Genomic DNA, 19,089 nt, shown 5'->3' with positions numbered 1-19,089 from the left:
CGTAAGTTTTCGTTACAACTCCTACCTCCACACATGATACCGATCTCCAGATCTTACCATTTGTCCGCCGATGGCGCCAGAAATCCAACACTCAACCCATTGACGATATACCCAACCCAAAGAGGCCCCCATCTCGTTCGAAAACACAGAGAGGGCCCACATTAGCCGTTTGAAGAGCATTACAATCGAATCTTTAATCTGGCAAGGAATGACACTTTCTTTTGTGCCAGGGGGATTACGTCTATATGACGCCTTAAGCCGTCGAAGAAACCTGACCCATGTACGGCAGATATTACGGGGTCCAAGACCTAACTTGTTGTCTTGTAATGGAACACCATAACACCGAAACTTTCGGTGACATTTTTTTTCTTGCCGTCGGACTTGTTTGGATTATCGGAGACGTGGATAGGTGGATTTTTTGTGGGAATTACAAGGAGAGGACGAAAATTAATTTGAAACGTTATCTTTCACGGACAGATTTGTATTTTATCGGTTTTGTACGTTGATTTGGGATCTGACAGGGTAATCATCAGATTTTAAATCCGAGTTGGATGTTAAAGACCGTCTGTATTTTATCTGAGACATTGATATTCGTGACAATTTAACGAAGATCATCTATGAATGGAAATATTCAATTAAATGTCATCGGGAGTACACAGAGTTCTGATAGATTTCTGCCGTTTGTAGAAAGACGGCTTCACCACAGATTACACACGCATATGTATACCTTAGAACATAGATACATGGAATGGCCATTCAGTGCTACAAATGACTGTTTTGTAGTACACACATTCGATGTTTCTCTGTCTAGCGCGACACTAAGGCGGTGGCGTTTTATTGAAAAATTTATATACTTCCTATCTATTCTTACTGAAAATTGATGCACTAAGCAACTATCTCACTCCAGTCTTTGGAATGTTTATTTTCCATTCCATGTATCTGTGTTCTAAGATGTATACTTTATTCACATTTATTTTAGCAGTCGGTTGGCCATGAAATAATTTTCTCAAGTTTTTGTAACTAGAGGAGTAAGGCTGGCACTCATGAAATGTCGATCCATAATGTCATAACGTCGTTGCCACAACTAATATCAATTTTTATTAGGAAAATGCCGAAAGTGATTGAAAGAAGAGACAGGGTTTCAGGAAGTGCTATTTAGAATTCAGGTCCGCTCATTCAAATTGTTATACCCTGATATTCTAAAATTCGCAATACGTCAGACGGCAGAGAACAAATTCAATGTAAAAGAATTTATATAATGTTTCATCTGAATCTAAACGACTTATATTTCAGCTGAATATTTCCACAATCAGAGAGATTGTGAATGAAGAGGCTGACAAAGAATTTCCTTCTATTGGGAGACCCAAAAAAGTGGTAGCATTTGAGAATTTTATGTTTGAGTGAATTAATGCGAAAAGTTCACTTCAGGATTTTCGATGAATGTCATCGTGGAATAAATTCCCGAAAATTGATTTTTCTATTTTTCATTTGACTTGTCCTATACTTTGTAAATGTCTTAAGGTACCAATAAATACCTAATCATTATTATTATATCATTGTATTAAGATGAACAGTCACAAATACGCGGTAGTTGTCCTGTTAATTGTTTATTCATGTGAAATTTTGTTCAAAGGTGAAGTTCATATTGATTGAAACTTCCTTTAATTCCTTTTACTTATATTGATGCAAGATGATATTAGTTGAAGAATTTAACATTGTAATTATCTGTCAATTCCTTTGGGAGATACCCATTCCCAACCACTGCATCATATGCATTTCATCTTCGGGTTAATATTTTTGAAATCTACAACTATGATGTAACGTATTCAAACTTTAGCCAAAGAAGATAACGAACATTAACTCTCCTCAAGCTAGTGCATATTATACTGATCTCTTGTATTTTCCATGCAAATAACTGGATTTGGTATGCCTTCAAACAGTTTGTATAAGCTTCAATTATGTTCGTCACATATTTTCCGAAGAGATTCGACATTGTGATAAAATACGTAATAACAGAAACTTTTACGTAGAACGGACAACATAGCGTTGATTTAAAACCCAAAAATGTTTTGACAACCGTCATAACCCCACATTTTCGTACTATACAGAGTGAAATGTGTCAAATTTTCATGGCCAACCGAGTGCTACAATAGAAGTGAATGGAGTATATGAATTTCGAAAAATTGGGTACTTTGAATGCAACTCAGTTCATAAGATCCATCAATTTAGCTTGTCATTTTGAAGGGAATTTTGTTTTTTCTAGGTGTGGAATAGCTCATTATGAAAATGGCTGTATCTTTTAATCTAGGAAGGATCAGAAAAAATGGTGGAGTGTTTCTTTTCACCTCAAGAATATAGTAATGAAATGGTCTATAGAAACATTTTTTTAATCTTGGGTTTTGGTTTCTTGATCGAAAAGGTAGCAGAAGGTAACTTAAAAAAACGCCCCATCTTGAACAATGAAGTTCTTACAGCCCCATTTCAGGAATTTGTATTCTCTTATATTCCATATCAAACCCAAACCCTCTCACTGAAAAATAATTCTGAAGTTTTATGTTTGATTAGAGTTATGCTAAGTAACGTTAAGAAAAACCAACAATTTCTGCGAATTTTCGACAGAAACTTATTTGTACCCCTCGTATAACCTGCAACCTCAGCGGATGCGATTCATATCAATTCATTATCCCATCAGTCCCACCCTTTGAATCAATTTTACCTAATCATCCCCCAAAATCGGATCCGCACAAACTTCAAAGAATCGTTCCTTGTGTTCTTCGACCGTTTAATCTGGCCAATGAGGCATCATTAACGTTATCATGACGATCATGCCTCTCTAACTTGATTGTGACCCTCTGTTTACCCCGAGTAAAGTCTCTGGGGGTAGAGGGGTGGGAATATTGCATCAAGAATTCGCGGATAATAGTCGGGGTAGGATACCAGTACCGGTGCATCTCTGCTAATTGGGAGCGTAATTTAGGGAATTAGTCCCATGCAGATTTTTGATCAGGGAACAAAAAGGATTAGGGGTTGGGGTGGTCCTGATACAAGATATGAACGTTAAGGAGTTGGAATTGAATTTAATTGGAATTCAAGGAAATCGTTGCCAATTTCACATAAATATCTCGTACATCTACTAAAAAAACTCAAGAAAAGTTGAGTGAAATCTAATGAATAGTGAAGAGCTTCTGTGTGACCTAAGTTGTCCAAGTAAAATAATACGAGGATGTATTGATATCAAGTTAGCCTAGACCAGTTCCATGCATAAAAAAAATATGGCGACACCATAGTAACGAACAATACCTCATCAGTAGTGTCAGTGTGAAGTTTGAGGTCAAAAAAGTAAGCCAGAGTTACGCAATAAATTAAAAGAAAGAAGATGTCCACCCAAATTGTGAAAATCGAAAAGTTGGAGTATCGAGCCATCATCAAGTACCTGTATTTAAAAGGGTTAAGAGGTAAGCAGATTTACGAAGATATGCTTAATACCCTTGGTGATCAATGTCCTTCGTATGCGACCGTGAAAAATTGGACTGCAAGCTTCAAAAGAGGTAAATTATCCATTGAAGATGATGACCGATCTGTAAGGACAGTTTCTATGTCAGTCCCCGAAAATATCGATGCAGTTCATGACATGATTTTATCAGACCGTCGAATTGGGCTAAAACGGATATCTGAAGCACTGAATATTTCATACGAACGCGTTCATCATATAGTTCACGTCAATTTGGACATGGAGAAAAATTGCTGCTAAATGGATACCCAAATGTTTGAATGTTGACCAAAAGCGTGCAAGGGTAGAAGCATCGCGTTCGATCTGTGCTCGATTTGAAAACGATGTAGACTTCTTAAACCGAATTGTTACTATGGATTAGACTCGGGTATATTTCTACGATCCGGAAACAAAGCAACAATCGATGGAATGGCGACACTCTGGTTCTTTAAGACCTAAGAAGTTTCGTGTCCAAAAATCTGCTGGTAAAGTTCTTGCTTCAGTTTTTTGGGATTGCCATGAAGTAATCATGATTGATTTTTTGGATAAGGGTAGAAAAATAACCGGAGATTACTATTCGACATTACTGACCACTCTACGGGACAAAATTAAAGAGAACAGAAGCGGAAAGCTATCCAAAGGTGTTTCGTTTTTGCAGAACAACGCCCCTGCACACTAATCTCATGTTGCCATGCAAAAACTTTGTGATTTAGGGTTTGAATTACTAGAACACTCCTCCTAATCACCAGATTTGGCTCCATCCGACTATCATCTCTTTCCTCAACTGAAAAAAAAGTTTAAAAGGTCGTAAATTTTCCTCCAACGAGGAGGTTATAAAAGCTGTGGAGGTCTGGTTTGCAGTGCAAGAAGAAACATTTTTTTTTTAAAGGTCTAGAGACGTTTCAGGTTCGGTGTAATCAATGTATCCAATTAAGAGGAGAATATTTGGAGTAATAAAATATTTTGACATTGAAATTTTGTTTGGTTCTATAGCAGGCTAAGAAATTTTCAATATATCCTCGTACAAATAAACCGAAATCTGAAGAGAATGAATCCAGTTTAGCATCTTCAGAAATCAGCCAGAAAATTCCGTCGGATATTGTTGGCACAGACGAACGCTGAAAGGGATGCTTGCGGACCGCCCTAAGCTCAATTCTGTCAACTCGAAGTATAATGGGAGGTTTAGAGGTACCTTTGAAACCGTCGGCACCATACAGTCTAGATTTCCTCCTGTCTTTTGTTACGTAGGAAGTACCAAGGGACTCGTTAAATAGTGATTATCGACCTTTGTGTGGCGAGCACATGATGCAGAACCCCTATAGACACCACAAATTCCCAAACTTTACAGAGTTTATACTTTATACAGAAGACGAAGTGGATGTATACAGGGTGTTTCACGAGTGGTTGGCCATAGGGTAGTGGTGAATCTAGGCCTTTCAGAAAAGTTGCTTCTTTTGTACTTTAGGCCATTAGTTTCGGAGATACAGGGTGATTTATCTCAACATTTGCTGATGCTATTGCGAGCTCGTTTTTTAATACGATTTGTGCACTTCATTTCATAGAATCAATGAGGAAAATGAGGCTAATAACTTTGAATATGTGATTACTTGATATTTGTAAGTTTTTAGTGTCTCATTGTTGAAAACGACAAACGAAACACAAATTTTAAGAAATTTTAACCTGGCGCATTCGCCATTTTGTAACGAAACGTGATTCTTAATTTTTTATCGCAGTTATGTTCATTCGTGGATTGAAAATGACGAATCAGATTTCGAAATTTCCTGTGACAAAGGATCAAACTAAAACCCGAACCATCAGGAGCATATTCGTTATCTCCCGAACAGATTACTCTTCGAATAATTCAAAACAAATATCAATCTAACAAATATAGTCGTAAGTCTAATGTGTCTTATCGCGTATTCCGGAGATAATCACCCCTTGCACCAGGTGTCTACACGCTACCCCAGGCCTCAGAAATTGCCTCCGCTCGTTTGTTTCTTTAAGCCCGGCACCCTTATCATAATAATTGCGCGTATCGGAAAGGATTTGCATCAGATCGAAAAGGGCTAGTTGGTAAGTGATGAAGGGGGGTGTTATCACCCCCACAGCACCCTGAACGGAGGTGCTGCGAAGGAGGGACTAAGAGCCAGTTCAAACATGAGCACGTGCGTAGGTTTGGGTTGTTGGATGACGGTCAATTTTCAACTGTGTTGATCTTCGATATTGCAAATTACCGTCCTCTTCGTTTTGGAAGCTAATTTCGAAGAATTTCTTTCTAACTAGGGGACTTTATGAAATTTCATTGAATAATATAATCAGATCACACTTACCCAGCAGTTAGGGTGTTTGGCCACATTTAAATCTGAAACAAAAATTTTTTATTATTAGTTAGGTGAAGAAATTTCATTGGAATCAATGAAATGATCAATTTTTCTCGATCGATACAAATGAGAACAACAAAATTTAGAGTTATGTATACAGGATGACATATATTTCAGGAGGTCAAAATATGAAGAGAATTCCATATCAACTTAGGTACTAAAATGCACCCCACGCGCTATACTGGGTAAGTCTTTGACTCATACAAATATTTTAATAATAGATTCTTGTGGTCAAAAGACACACTTTTTTCTTATACCATTTTTTCCGAATCGGCTCGGTTTGAAAGAAACAGGCTGTGGGAAAACAATAAAAAAATATTTTCAGTTCTATCTCACAAAAGGTTTTATCGAATGAAATAAATTTCTGAACATAGTTTTTCATTCATTCGGTGAATCTTTTTTGAACACAAGATAACCCACGTCTTCCAGTTTTCTCATTATGACCATTACGTACCACAAAAATACCAAAAATTCAAAGAACTGTTGAAACTTATTTGGACATTATCTAAAGAATATTTGAACGTTTTGTAAAATAAAAGTATTCTTCATACACTGAGCAAAAAAATTAACACATATTCTGAAAATCTCAATTTTAATGAAAGTTAACTCTACATTGACTTTATAACTTATTTTTTATGTTCTCTCGGGAAGGTTTTGAACGAAACAAGACACATTAAATGGAAGAAAAATTCAGGATTTCACCGAATCTTATGTGAAAGAAGAGAAATGAACATTTTCAAAATACTGAAATGCTTATAAGTGATTTAATACTTGGTATTTCCACCCCTTGCGTTAATTACAGCTCGGCAACGACGGTTCATACTCAAAATGAGTGATCTTAAAATGTTCTTATCTAATCCTTCCCAGATTTCTCCGAGTTGGATTCCTAAGTCATTAAGAGTAGCTGGATGATTTTCTGAACTTCTCAGCCTTCTATTGAGGTTGTCCCAAACTTGCTCAATCGGATTGAGATCTGGACTTCTTGTTGGCCATTCCATTCGAGAGACTTCAACCTTTTCAAGGTATTCCCGAACGATGCGCGCACGATGGGATCTGGCATTATCGTCCATAAAAATGAAATTTTCACCATTGTATGGGGCAAATGGCACTACATGCTCTTCAACAATGTTCCTTATATACTTTTCAGCATTCATAGCTCCATTATCAACGACCACTAGGTCTGTGCGAGCAGTCAAAGATATTCCACCCCATACCATAATCGATCCTCCCCCAAAACCAGTGGTATTCAGGAAATTGCACTGAGCATATCTTTCATGTGGACGTCTGTATACAAGGGAACGTCGATCACAATGGTAGAGGCAGAATCTAGACTCATCTGTGAAGAGAACTCTTTCCCAATCGGCCTCTTCCCAATGGATATGGAAATCAAACGAAAGAAAAACTATTGATCACTAGAATTGATCGAGAACAACTGATTTTAAAATGGAGCCAATACATTCAAAATCTGATAATATTATATTTTCATATTCCTGCTGGGAGAAAACATCTGTATTGAAGAAAACCGTTGAAAGTGGATAACATATGCATGCATAATTCTGATAAAAATAATTATCATTGAGAACACCTTTAGTTATAGAATAAATTTGAGATTTCCATGATGTGCGTTAATTTTTTTGCGCAGTGTATTTTCTCGAATAATGCGTCGTTTTCGGGTAATTTGATGTTCAAAAACAAAAAATATCTATGATATTCGGAAAATTGGGTACTCTGGCTTAATGCAACTCTGTTTAAAAGATCCACAGATGTGTAGTGTCATAGATTCAGCTTGTTATTCTCAAGGGAATTCTGTTTCTCCAGGGATGGCATAGATCATTATGAAAACTCAAAATGGCTATATCTCTTAATCAGGGCCTAATCGGAAAAAATGGTAAAGGTAAAAAGCGTGTCTTTCGACCTCAAGAATCTACTGTTGAGTCAAAGACTCATCCTGTAGAGCTTCTTCAACAAAACCTTCAAAATCCAGTGAATTTGCGATAGCTTTTTCAAATTTACACAGATCCAAAGTACATGGAGGTTTTTGGTTAAACTGCTGCTGAAAAAATTACTGATTCTCATCAGTGGTGGAGATAATAGGGGATCTTTCATAAAATAACCTACTTCTAATCTTCGAGCAAGTGAATTTGAATCAAAGAAAAAGACTGAAGCAGAAAGTTACACTTCTTTCTGGTTGCACATAATGAACCAATAAATTATAAGCGTCATACATACTCGACTGAAAGAAAATAATAAGATCAACTAACTTGTCGGAAGAAAAACCAAGCAGTACCTTATTTCCCATCTGGAACCCATTAACCCATAATAACCTAGTGTTACACATATGTAACGCAAATTTCACTGGCAAATCTATTTTATTTCTCAGTAACTGTAGCTATTAGCGTTACATATATGTAACACCATTTTTCTCAAACAAAAACTATACAATTTTCAAACAGAAATTGAGTTGTTTTTGTCTTGTACACTCTATAAAGAATATTTATTCAATTAGAATAGTGATCATAACTCAGGTTATTAAGGGTTAAAGTTTATCTTTTGTGGATATCCCTGGGAATTTAAGATCAACGAGGGACAAAGCTTGAAGCATCCTCCAACAGCATCCCAGTGGTGAACGAGATCGAGTCTCATTGTACCCCACGTAAAATCAAGTCTTCCTCTTTCCAGTAAATATGGGAATTTCATGTCCTCCTTCCCCATCAGCGCACACCAAAAGAATCAAGACACATCTCGATAGATAACAGTCGGCAACTTTGAGGTACGCTCAACCGTAGGAATCAAGCGTTCTGTTATTCACAGCCCGCTGGGTTTTCAATATAAGGCTCATTAAAGAGGATGTAAACTTCGAGACCAATATCCGCCCCGATATTAAATCAATAAGATCATTCGTCTCGACTTTTTCTGAACTCTCCCTTGCGCCCTGTTCCTTTTTGTACTTGCAGATGTTCGAAACCGCTCTCTGGGAATCAAGTGAGCGTGATGGAGTTCAGCGTAAATATAGAGTGCGCCCGTTATTGGTTTGTCGAGGATTTTGAAATTGCACATTTGGGCGCCTCCGGTAGTGATATTGCAAAATTGTAGGCACAAGATTCGATGGAGATTAGCTGGATTTATTGATGGGGAGACTGAGTTGAAATTGCGTCTCAGAAATAAGATAGATGTGTCAGTCTTTTATGACGATTCACAGTGAGGGGATCAAGGATAAAAATTTTCTTAGCTGTTATATCAGACGTTCTGAATTACATAGTTTATAATATTGAAAATATGAAATATTGCAATAGAAACAACAGTTGGTCAAACGGTTTGTACAATTTTGCACTTTTTTATGAGTGATTCGAATATGATCTCTTCACAAACCTTTTAGGGCTTTCACTCCCAATCTCTGAAACAAAATCAATTAAAAATAAAATCAACGATTTGCTCCTGCGTGAATTCTTGCACTAATTTGTCAGGAGCAAATTAACTAGAAAAAATTGTTGCCTGACAATGAACTCAAAATAAATAACGTAAACTATAATTCTTCGTAACGTTTCGGAGTCTATATCAGACTCCTTCATCAGACGAAAAAATCTACTTTTGAAAATCTTCTGGAATTGTTGATTTTATTTTTAATTGATTTTGTTTCAGAGATTGGGAGTGAAAGCCCTAAAAGGTTTGTGAAGAGATGCAAAATCCTCCCAAAATAAATTTCAATCGATATTCGAATATGAGTTTATTGAATTTTTCGATCCAACCAATTTCAAGATTCTGATTTTTCTAATGTTGTCAATAGTTGAAAGTTCTTTTATCTTCCTGCCACTGATGGGAATTGCACTCAGAGAGGATATGGAGTTGTTTCGTATATTCCAGAAAACCAAACAGTTCATTACTTAATAAAGAATTGCACTCCAGAAAATGAAAAGTGGAAAAACAGAAAACACTGTTAGATATACGGAAGTTTGGTATGCAAATAAGGGTTTTCGAATACGCTGAAACTATTCCAAGCAATTTCCGGAAGCCTATCTCACTTCGTTCAGATTTTCATCTTTGAAACGGAATTTTTCCAAAAATGGCAAATTTCAGTTGAAAATTCATAAAGACCAAACGGTTTCACCGAGGTCGATGAAATTCTAGGATTTATTACTGAAAGAGTTGCTCTTTCAGAATATGTATCACATTTCCATCTACTGTAACTTTTATTGAGAGATAAACGACTCGAAATCTGACCTTCGAAAAATCCTGAAAAAGATGGGTTCACTTAAAAATTCGCCAAGACCGAACGGTTGCGCCGAGATGGATGAAATTCTCAGATTTATTACTTGAAAAGTTTCTCTTCTAGAATGTGTATCACATTTCCATCTTCGGTTACTTTTATCGAAGAATAAACGACTCGAAAACTGACCATCAAAAATCCTGAAAAAGATGGGTTCAGTTAAAAATTCGTCAAGACCGAACGGTTGCGCCGAGATGGATGAAATTCTCAGATTCATTACGAGAAGAGTTGCTCTTTCAGAATATGTATATCATTCAGATCTTCGATGATTTTCTAAAAATTCCCAAAAACCGTTTGTGAGATAACATTTTTTTATGATTTTTCAACAGCCTGTTTCTTTCAAACCGAGTTGATTTAGTGAAAATGGTGAAGAAAAAAGTGTATTTTTTCACCTCAATGATCCACTGCTAGAATATTTGTTCGAGTCAAAGATAAGGTGTAGCATATTCTTGATACAGTCTCAGATCTCCAAAAAGGAACCTGTCAGAGTGTTCCTGTTCGTTCTCCTGAAACTGGTAGTTAGGTACCCATTCCTATACCACATAAATGTTCTGCATTCTACTCTTTCCATAAACAAAAATTCCTACAAATAAATGAACAAAATCCACAAAAACACTACTAAAAAAGATTGGAATCAATGCAGGGAGAAGTTTCTTTATCCCACTTTAACTTTGACCTTTTACCATAGTGTCCAATTCCACCAATCCCTCAAAATTGATGAACTGAGCCCAGAATAATGAGGTCATTTTAACACACCACTCTTTCGTATACGCCAGTGTGAAAATCCAGATTGACCGTGAAATTTTCACCCTCATTTTATAGCCATAAAATCATCCATAATGACCGAAAATACACCCGTCCATTATCCAAATTCCCGTCCAGTAGTACCAACAAAACGGGGGGAATCTTTGTCCGTAATCAACCGTTTGATTTCTGGTCGCTTTCCAGGAAGACTACCAAGCGTTGTTTACGGTACCAGTTTGACCTATTCACTATTTCAGGTAGACAGACTTACGTTCTGTACCGGTCGGGTTCCCGAGATGGTATCGGTGTGAAGAACCCACTCTGAGGTCGACGAAAAACTTGTAAGTTTACACCGATTTCACGCCGGTTTGCACTTGCAGCTACCACTCCAATTTCGCACAAATGGAGATCGAATTTCGATAGGTATGAGGTGCAATTTAGGTAGGCGGCTACGTCCGCACCTATTTAATATTGGGGTATATCATTCTGGGGTACCTGAAGATCACTATGGGAACTTGATACTATACTTGATTTATTAGGTGTAATACAGTTTTTTCTTCCTCTGTTGGTCTTTATTCGACAAATTTCTGAATGAATTATATGAAAGAAATAGAATTGGTTTACGAGGATCTATGCTAGTATTCTGCTTTTCATCTGTAAGTTACAAATCTGTATGATCTGTCAGTGTCTGATTGACAGATTTGAGAATAATGCAATTCTGTAACTATCTTCTTTACTTTTGAACGACTTATCGTAAATAGTCACGGATTCCTGTAAGCTACAGTTCACTAAGAACGTCTAGAATTGCAATTTTCCTGTAAGCTCATGGAATTTCACAGATTGTCTTACAGATTAAAGCAGAATACCACCATTAATTAACCTAGACCAGTTCTATGCATAAAGAAATATTGCGTTACCATAGCAACGAACAATAACTCATTAGAAGTGTCAGTGTCAGTTTGAGGTACAAAAAAGTATACCATTGTTACGCAATGCATTAAAAGAAAGAAGATGTCCACCTAAATGTCCTTAAACCAAATTGTTACTAAGGATGAGACTTGGTTACCTTTATACGATCCAGAAACAAAGCAACAAACGATGGAATGGCGACACTCTGGTTCTCCAAGACATAAGAATTTTCGGGTCCAAAAATCTGCTGGAAAAGTTCTTGCTTCAGTTTTTTGGGATTGCCATGTTGTAATCATGATTGATTTTTTGGATAAGGGTAGAACAATAACCGGAGATTACTATTCGACATTACTGTCCACTCTACGGGAAAAAAATTAAAGAGAAAATACGCAGAAAGCTATCCATAGGTGTTTTGTTTTTGCAGGACAACGCCCCTGCACACAAATCTCATATCGCCATGAAAAAATTAGTGATTTAGGGTTTGTATTACTAGAACACCCCCCTTTATTCACCAGATTTGGCTCCACCCGACTATTATCTCTTTCCTCAACTGAGAAAAAGTTTAAAAGGTCATAAATTTTCTTCCAACGAGGAGATAATAAAAGCTGTGGAGGTCTGGTTTGCGGAGCAAGAAGAAACATTTTTTTTGAAAGATCTAGAGACGTTGCAGGTTCGCTGTAATAAATTTATCCAATTAGGAGGAGGATATGTTGAGTAACAAAATATTTTGACATTGAAATTTTGTTTGGTTCTATAAAAGGCCAAGAATTTTTCAATATATGCTTGTATTATTTCAAATGAAGAAAAAAGAAAAATTTCCTAGCAAAAATGAGATTTTGACGATATCGAAAAGTTCTCACAGCTTTTTTGTCTTTGAAGTTACAGATCTGAAACTTGAACCTTCCTAGGCACTTTTATACGTAGAATCTACTGCCAAAGGATTTTTTTTTTTCAATTCAGAAGTAACAAATAATGATTTGAAATAAAAAAAAATGTTGAGCTCGTCAATTGATTCTACGTAAAAAAGTGCCTGTAAAAGGTTCATGTTTTAGATCTGTAACTTCAAAGACAAAAAACTTTTGAGAACTTTTCGAAATCGTCAAAATATCATTTTTTGCTAATAACTCAAAAACGAAGGATCTTAAGAGGCTACGGTTTGCACCATTCTTTGTTTCTCTGAGAAAGAGCTTGGAAATGTGTCCTTCGTTTTCTTCTAGCTCCTATAGTTCTCGAGATTCATTCAGAGTAGACAACGAATTTTGCCCACCCTGTACAGTGGGATTCAAAACAAAGTAATTCCAAAAACAGAAGATACTACCATACTTATTTATGACCTCAATGACGAGTGGAGGGTAGTAGCTTTTCGATTGGCAACTACGAACCACTACGAAATAGTAAATGCGGAAAATATGAATTTTGTCCTTCACTTAACACTCAGACTATGAATACATACAGCACAGAAAAATTATTGTTTCAAATTTGACAATGATTTAACAAAAGTGACCTGAATAGTGCAGCAGCAGTTTCAATTGAACTAAATTACCATTAAAGGTAACTGAAAATGAAAGGTTTAATCGAAATAAAATTCATACAATCAACTCACTTAGGTATTATGGTCCGAACGAATTGATGGATTCATTGGAATCCAGAATAAACAAAATAAACAGGGATGCAGTCAAGATAACCATGGTAGAAAATAATGAAAGGGATTAGCTCAAAACAATACCGAACTGTATCGAGAAACTGGTTTACATAGAACAATCTGTTTGGATTGCACATATGGACAGAAAAATTGAAATAATGACATTGTGAAAATCGAATCTGTATTATAACGATAACAGATAAATTTGTGACGGAAGACAACTGCAGATAATAGTTAAGAGATGGCGGATTAAGTGAATCTACAGATGAGATAAGAAAATTATTGGCGAAATAAAAAATTGTCCTCATCGTGTAAAAAGAAACGACATACTTTTAATACGTTTGACCTATATAATAAACTAATCAAATGATGCAGCTTCTCATAAAGTTACGATCTGATTAATTCAAACTTCACACCAGAGATTGCAAAGATGTTGGGTTCGATATTATTAATTTTGTTGATAGAGATCTCGACTTAAATCAGTGAAATGAAATTAAGTGATAACGACAATAGTCAATTCATTTTCAAACCACTTACAGATTAGGTATGTTTCCTAGCTAACTGCTTTAATAAATTGACACAACCAAGTCTAGAAGGTAATTGCAATTTTGTTTGGTACATAGGTGTAATATTTGATAGATGGCGTTATGTGTCCTTCCTGACTCTCATCTTATGGGTATGGGTGAAATTTACATCAGTGTATAAGCCGTTAGAATATTTGTAAGAGTCAAAGACTCACCCTGTATATCTCATAGAAATTTCCAAAATGTTGAATGAAGAAGGAAGGATAATGAATCAACATTCAAATGCATCGAATTATTAACTTATCGAAGGGGACAACGAAGTGATTTTTTTATGTTTCAACGTCGCTTCAGTCGAGAGTTTTTAGACTCTAGGGGGGCCATGGCTTCCCAGTCTCCCTCCTGCGTGCACCCCTAACAACCCAACACACAACCCCCAAATAATCGAAAACACTCAAGCACAACCGCAACACAACAACACCAAAACTCCCGAGACATAAATAAACTCTTAACGCGCGCGTAGCGTCCATCTCAATCTGAGCGACGAGGCGTCACTTTTGAGTGATTTGCGCGAAAGACCGACGTCGACTGAATGCAGAGGTCCCGGATCGGGCTCCAAATCCATAATAATCATAATATAATGATAATACTCTCTACAGGATCCGCGGATTTGGTGCTGGAGAGCCCACTAATCGCCTTACGTGTGAATTCTGCCTCTTTTTCTAATCCAGAACTTAACTTGTTCGCGAGCGGCAGATCTGAGCCGACGATAGATCGTAGGGATTTGTCCTTTGTCGTCAGGAGGCTGATCCTGTTTTTCTCCCTGCCATAAGGTATGGGGGGACCGGGAGAGTTGAACCTCTTTTTACTCTGAAGACACTTAAGTTGTATGTGTAAATGGTAGCAACTCGTTTTTCTGCGTGAAGATATCATGACCAAATAGGTAACGATACATAATAGTTACAGTGATGGTGAGATGAACATTTTGAGTACAGCAAATCTTTTTTTAGGAACCGCAAATTGGCTCATGTTTCCCTAACCCATGGAAGAGTTGAACAGGGGGCGAGAAAGACTTGACCATGAGTTTGTTTAAGAGGCAAACATTGAAAGAAAACAATTTTCAATGACCAACGATTGTCTATGTCTACGTTTTGATCATCAGATGTATGAGCGTATGAAATATTTTCTATTTCACAGTCACTCACACTTATTTCCGAGATGTTTTTACTTTTTTGAACCTTTGATTTTACTAACCACCTAAAAGGTTCATTGGGTACTCAAAAAAATCGATAGTTTTGAGTTGTCTCATCCAATGGTGCCTAAATTGGCTCGTCTGCTGTCTCCCTCAGTTTACTAATGTATTTACATTAGGGCACTGGAGATCAAACACCGCTTCATCTTGTGATAGAAATATTAACCCATGAGGCGTTTCCTTGCATATCCAGGGAAGGTAGAGATAATGAAGGAAATAGGAATCAGACAGCCCTGACCTCTCTGACTAAGTATGCATATTCCAGTAGGAATCTTTCCATCAGTAACAAGATGATCGAAGAAAACTAGCGTCGGGAAAAGATTCACTAGGATCCTAAGTAGAGGGAAATATTGGAAAAGAGAACCCACTCCTCCAAATCCTCAAAAAATAACCATTAAATGTTAGACAGATTGTGTTAAAACCACAACAGGGACTGGAGCAGAAGTGTTCTCGGCTATAGCATCAGGAGATCACTGTTGGAGTTTGAGAGATTTAGAGAGATAGACCGTCTGTTCCGATATTCCTGAATAGTACTGTCAGTATTTCAGAAACGATGCCTATTGGCCCAGTCGTTCGAGTTCTATTGTTATTCGATTGCGGGCCAGTACTAACAGCAATATCGGAACAGGCCCATAGCAGTAAACTATTCCATATTATATCGAATTATCACTTGTGTACGAAATTGAAGAGAAACAATTCTTGTTCTGTTGAGATACATATATCTTATTAAATAGTATGACTTGGCACTAATGTCCTTCTCTCTATATACTTAACAAAAATGTCTGTATGTTACTCAATTCAATAGATAGTTCGAACAGATCCAATGATCTTTAACATTCTTGTATCTCGATTAGGAATAAATACTTACAATAAACTGTGCAATAAACAATGCATCAGTCATTTGAGGTAAATCAAATAAACAAATACCTACACGCAAACCTCAAGAATGCAAGCAAATGTGAAATATAAAACATACATCGTACTAAAGGGTCGCAATTAGAAGGCAATTTGCGAAGTTAAATGATCTTTAAGCCCTCCCATCAATACAGGCATCATATATTTTATGATGACCTACAGAATCATAAATATCCACAAGCATCTCCGAAAACAAGTCGGTGATTTCGGACTGCAAAGTACCTATATTAGCACTAAGGAAAAGGATTCTTGCGAAAGTTATAAAAAAAGGTTCCGATAAGGAACCTAAATTTTCAGTTTTAAAATATAACTCCGGGAAGTTCAAAGTAAATAAAGCAATAGACTACTTTCTGAAGTTATCTTCTTCATACCTATATCCTCGCCCATATATCGAAAGAGAATAGTTCAACGGAAACTAGCACAAACGAAGATAATAAACTTTTTGAATACTGATGTAATAATGTACGTTTATGGTAGATGGTTGTAAATCCCAGGTACATACAGCCAAACGGCAATATGCAAAATTCAATTGATGATTTGAAGAAGGCTTAAGACGTTAAACCCTATAGGTACCTCTTTGAGGTAAGCTTAAACTCTTGGGGGGCTACATTTTGCTTTTGTCAAACTTTTACTGATCTATCGAGTTCTTTGAAAAGCGGAAATCACGTATTCATAGAAGACAGAGGGGTAAGTATTAGAAAAAGCAAAACGGTAAACATCGCAGCAGAAATGAAGAAAGAAGAAGAGACACAAACTTTCCAAATGTGGCTTGAATACTACAAATGTTCGATATAGGGGTTCCATCACATTATTTTTATCGCACTGATTGAAATATAGATGTTGTTATATTAGTGGGTGAATCTTTCTTTTCATCAGATGGAAACTTAAGATGATTTTATATAGAGCAACTTTATATTGGCAAAAGCAAAAGGAATACAGTATTGTATTTTATTTTAGGAGTCGGTTGGCCATGGAAATTTGACACATTTCACTCTGTATAGTACGAAAATGTGGGGTTATGACGCTTGTCAAAACATTTTTGGATTTTAAATCAACGCTATGTCGAATATCTACGGAAAATATATGACGAACATAATTGAAGTTTATACAAACTGATTGAAGGCATACCAAATCCAGTTATTTGCATGAAAACTACAAGAGATCAGTATAATATCATAATATGCACTAGCTTGAGGAGAGTTAATGTTCGTTATCTTCTTTGGCTAAAGTTTGAATACGTTACATCAGTTGCAGATTTCAAAAATATTAAACCGGAGATGAAATGCATATGATGCAGTGGTTGGGAATGGGAATCTCCCGAAGGAATTATCAGATAATCACAAGAATGTTAAATTCTTCAACAAAAATCATCTTGCATCAATATAAGTAAAAGGAATTAAAGGAAGTTTCAATCAAGATGGACTTCACCTTTGAACAAAAATTTCACATGAATAAACAATTAGCAGGACAACTGGCGCGTATTTGTGGCTGTTTCATCTTAATGCATTCATATAATAATAATAATTAGGTATTAATTGGTACCTTAAGACATTTACAATGTATAGAGCAAGTCAAATGAAAAATCAATTTTCTACGATGACATTCATTGAAAATCCTGTAGTAAACTTTTCGCATTAATTCACTCAAACATAAAATTCTTTCTTATAATTTTTCTGGAGTTCAGTAAAATTTCACAATGAGTCCTGATTAGACTTGTTTAGGAATAAAACATGTATCTAGGCAAAATCACACCAAAATCGAAATGGTCAAGATATTTTCCTTCTGGAGTCACAAAGTGTCCTCTAATTTGAATTTATGATCATCGAGAGTTATATTTACATGTGTAACCTTAACATTTGATTCGTTTGAATAGCTAGCTAACTGTTTAATGGATTTCATATGTAATAAACGTTTATTTTAATTACATTATATTTGTTAAAGTGTGCGGCGGATAGAGAAGACAACAATTTCTCGAAAAAGAATGGATAAATTTCTACTTCCTTCTTCTTTCTACTCTTCGAAAAGTTACAGTGGACGAATATGATTACAGTGCGGTTCTTTTAGCGTTATGGACAATATAGATGCTGTTTAGGCTATTGTGCCTTTGTTTAAACCAACAAATTTCCGTTGCTGATGAATGATGAGCGTTTGTGAGAGCTTAATTTTGCGCACACAAGTAGAGGGGGTTAAAAAGTACTTTACCGTGTATATTATTTATAACCAATTGTTTTGGTCAGTGTCCACACGTGAGGTAGTAAGGTCAACGACAAATTAGAAGCGGCAGATGTCCATGTACGGTGTCCTTTAGCCGCGGGCACTCACTCTAGTCCAGATCCAGGGTATTCCCCAAAAAGCTCACCTCAGTCCTCAATTAATCGGAGATGAAGAAGTCCAAAGAAGCAATAGGATCGCGCACAGACCGGAAGTCAATATATATCACTCCATCTATTTGTTCACTTAGTCAAACACAATGCCGGAGCTAAGCCGTGGTACTTAGTGTAGATAAAACCCGGAGTTTAGCGCAAATCGGTTTACAGTGGATTCCTAACTATATACACGCTTCTAATACGAAAGCTGTATTAAATAAGTCGAATTGATCCTCACTTTTCGTGGCTCAGGCCACGCCCCGTATCGCAAGCGCAAGTTGGCTCGTCCCCTCGACTTGCCCGGACTCGACGGCGCGCGCTCAGCGGCCAGCGCTCTTCGGATTCCGGTTGCGCGTCGAGGACGACCCTGGATACCGAGACCGGCGACAGTCGCGGCTCTACTGGAAGATGGAGGTTGATTGCCGGCTTCCACGGTGTTTTTTCGACGGGGAGACCACCGCGGGACGGCGATTTATCTATACAGGGCGGCCTCAATTTGGGTTATCACAGCATATGCAAGTTTAAACTGAATAATTATGAGTTTCATTCATGATTTTTTCGAATTCACCGCGGAAACTATTCAAAATCATCCTTCACATATGGGG

At 36.8% G+C, this 19,089-nt stretch overlaps 1 protein-coding gene across 4 annotated transcripts in view; it reads right to left on the bottom strand.

Moving 5' to 3' along the window:
* LOC123310670 (homeobox protein OTX2-like) overlaps positions 1-18,339 on the bottom strand; it is a 30,308-nt gene extending 11,969 nt beyond the window's left edge. For 2 of the 4 annotated variants that reach the window (XM_044894251.1, XM_044894278.1), the window contains exons 1-2: positions 13,392-13,571; positions 5,821-5,852 (exon numbers count right to left, since the gene is read on the bottom strand). In XM_044894251.1, coding sequence (XP_044750186.1) covers positions 5,821-5,846 — 26 coding nt within the window. In that variant the 5' untranslated portion in view covers positions 5,847-5,852; positions 13,392-13,571. Of the gene's footprint in view, positions 1-5,820; positions 5,853-13,391; positions 13,572-18,320 lie in introns of those variants that run through there. The other 2 variants (XM_044894269.1, XM_044894259.1) reach the window with 2 other exon arrangements.
* Positions 18,340-19,089: the final 750 nt, after the last annotated feature.

The sequence above is a fragment of the Coccinella septempunctata genome, chromosome 1, assembly GCF_907165205.1.
Source record: "Coccinella septempunctata chromosome 1, icCocSept1.1, whole genome shotgun sequence".
Classification (NCBI taxonomy): domain Eukaryota; kingdom Metazoa; phylum Arthropoda; class Insecta; order Coleoptera; family Coccinellidae; genus Coccinella; species Coccinella septempunctata.
The sequence above is the reverse complement of the archived record's forward strand: the minus strand, read 5'-3'. Positions and strand labels throughout refer to the sequence as shown.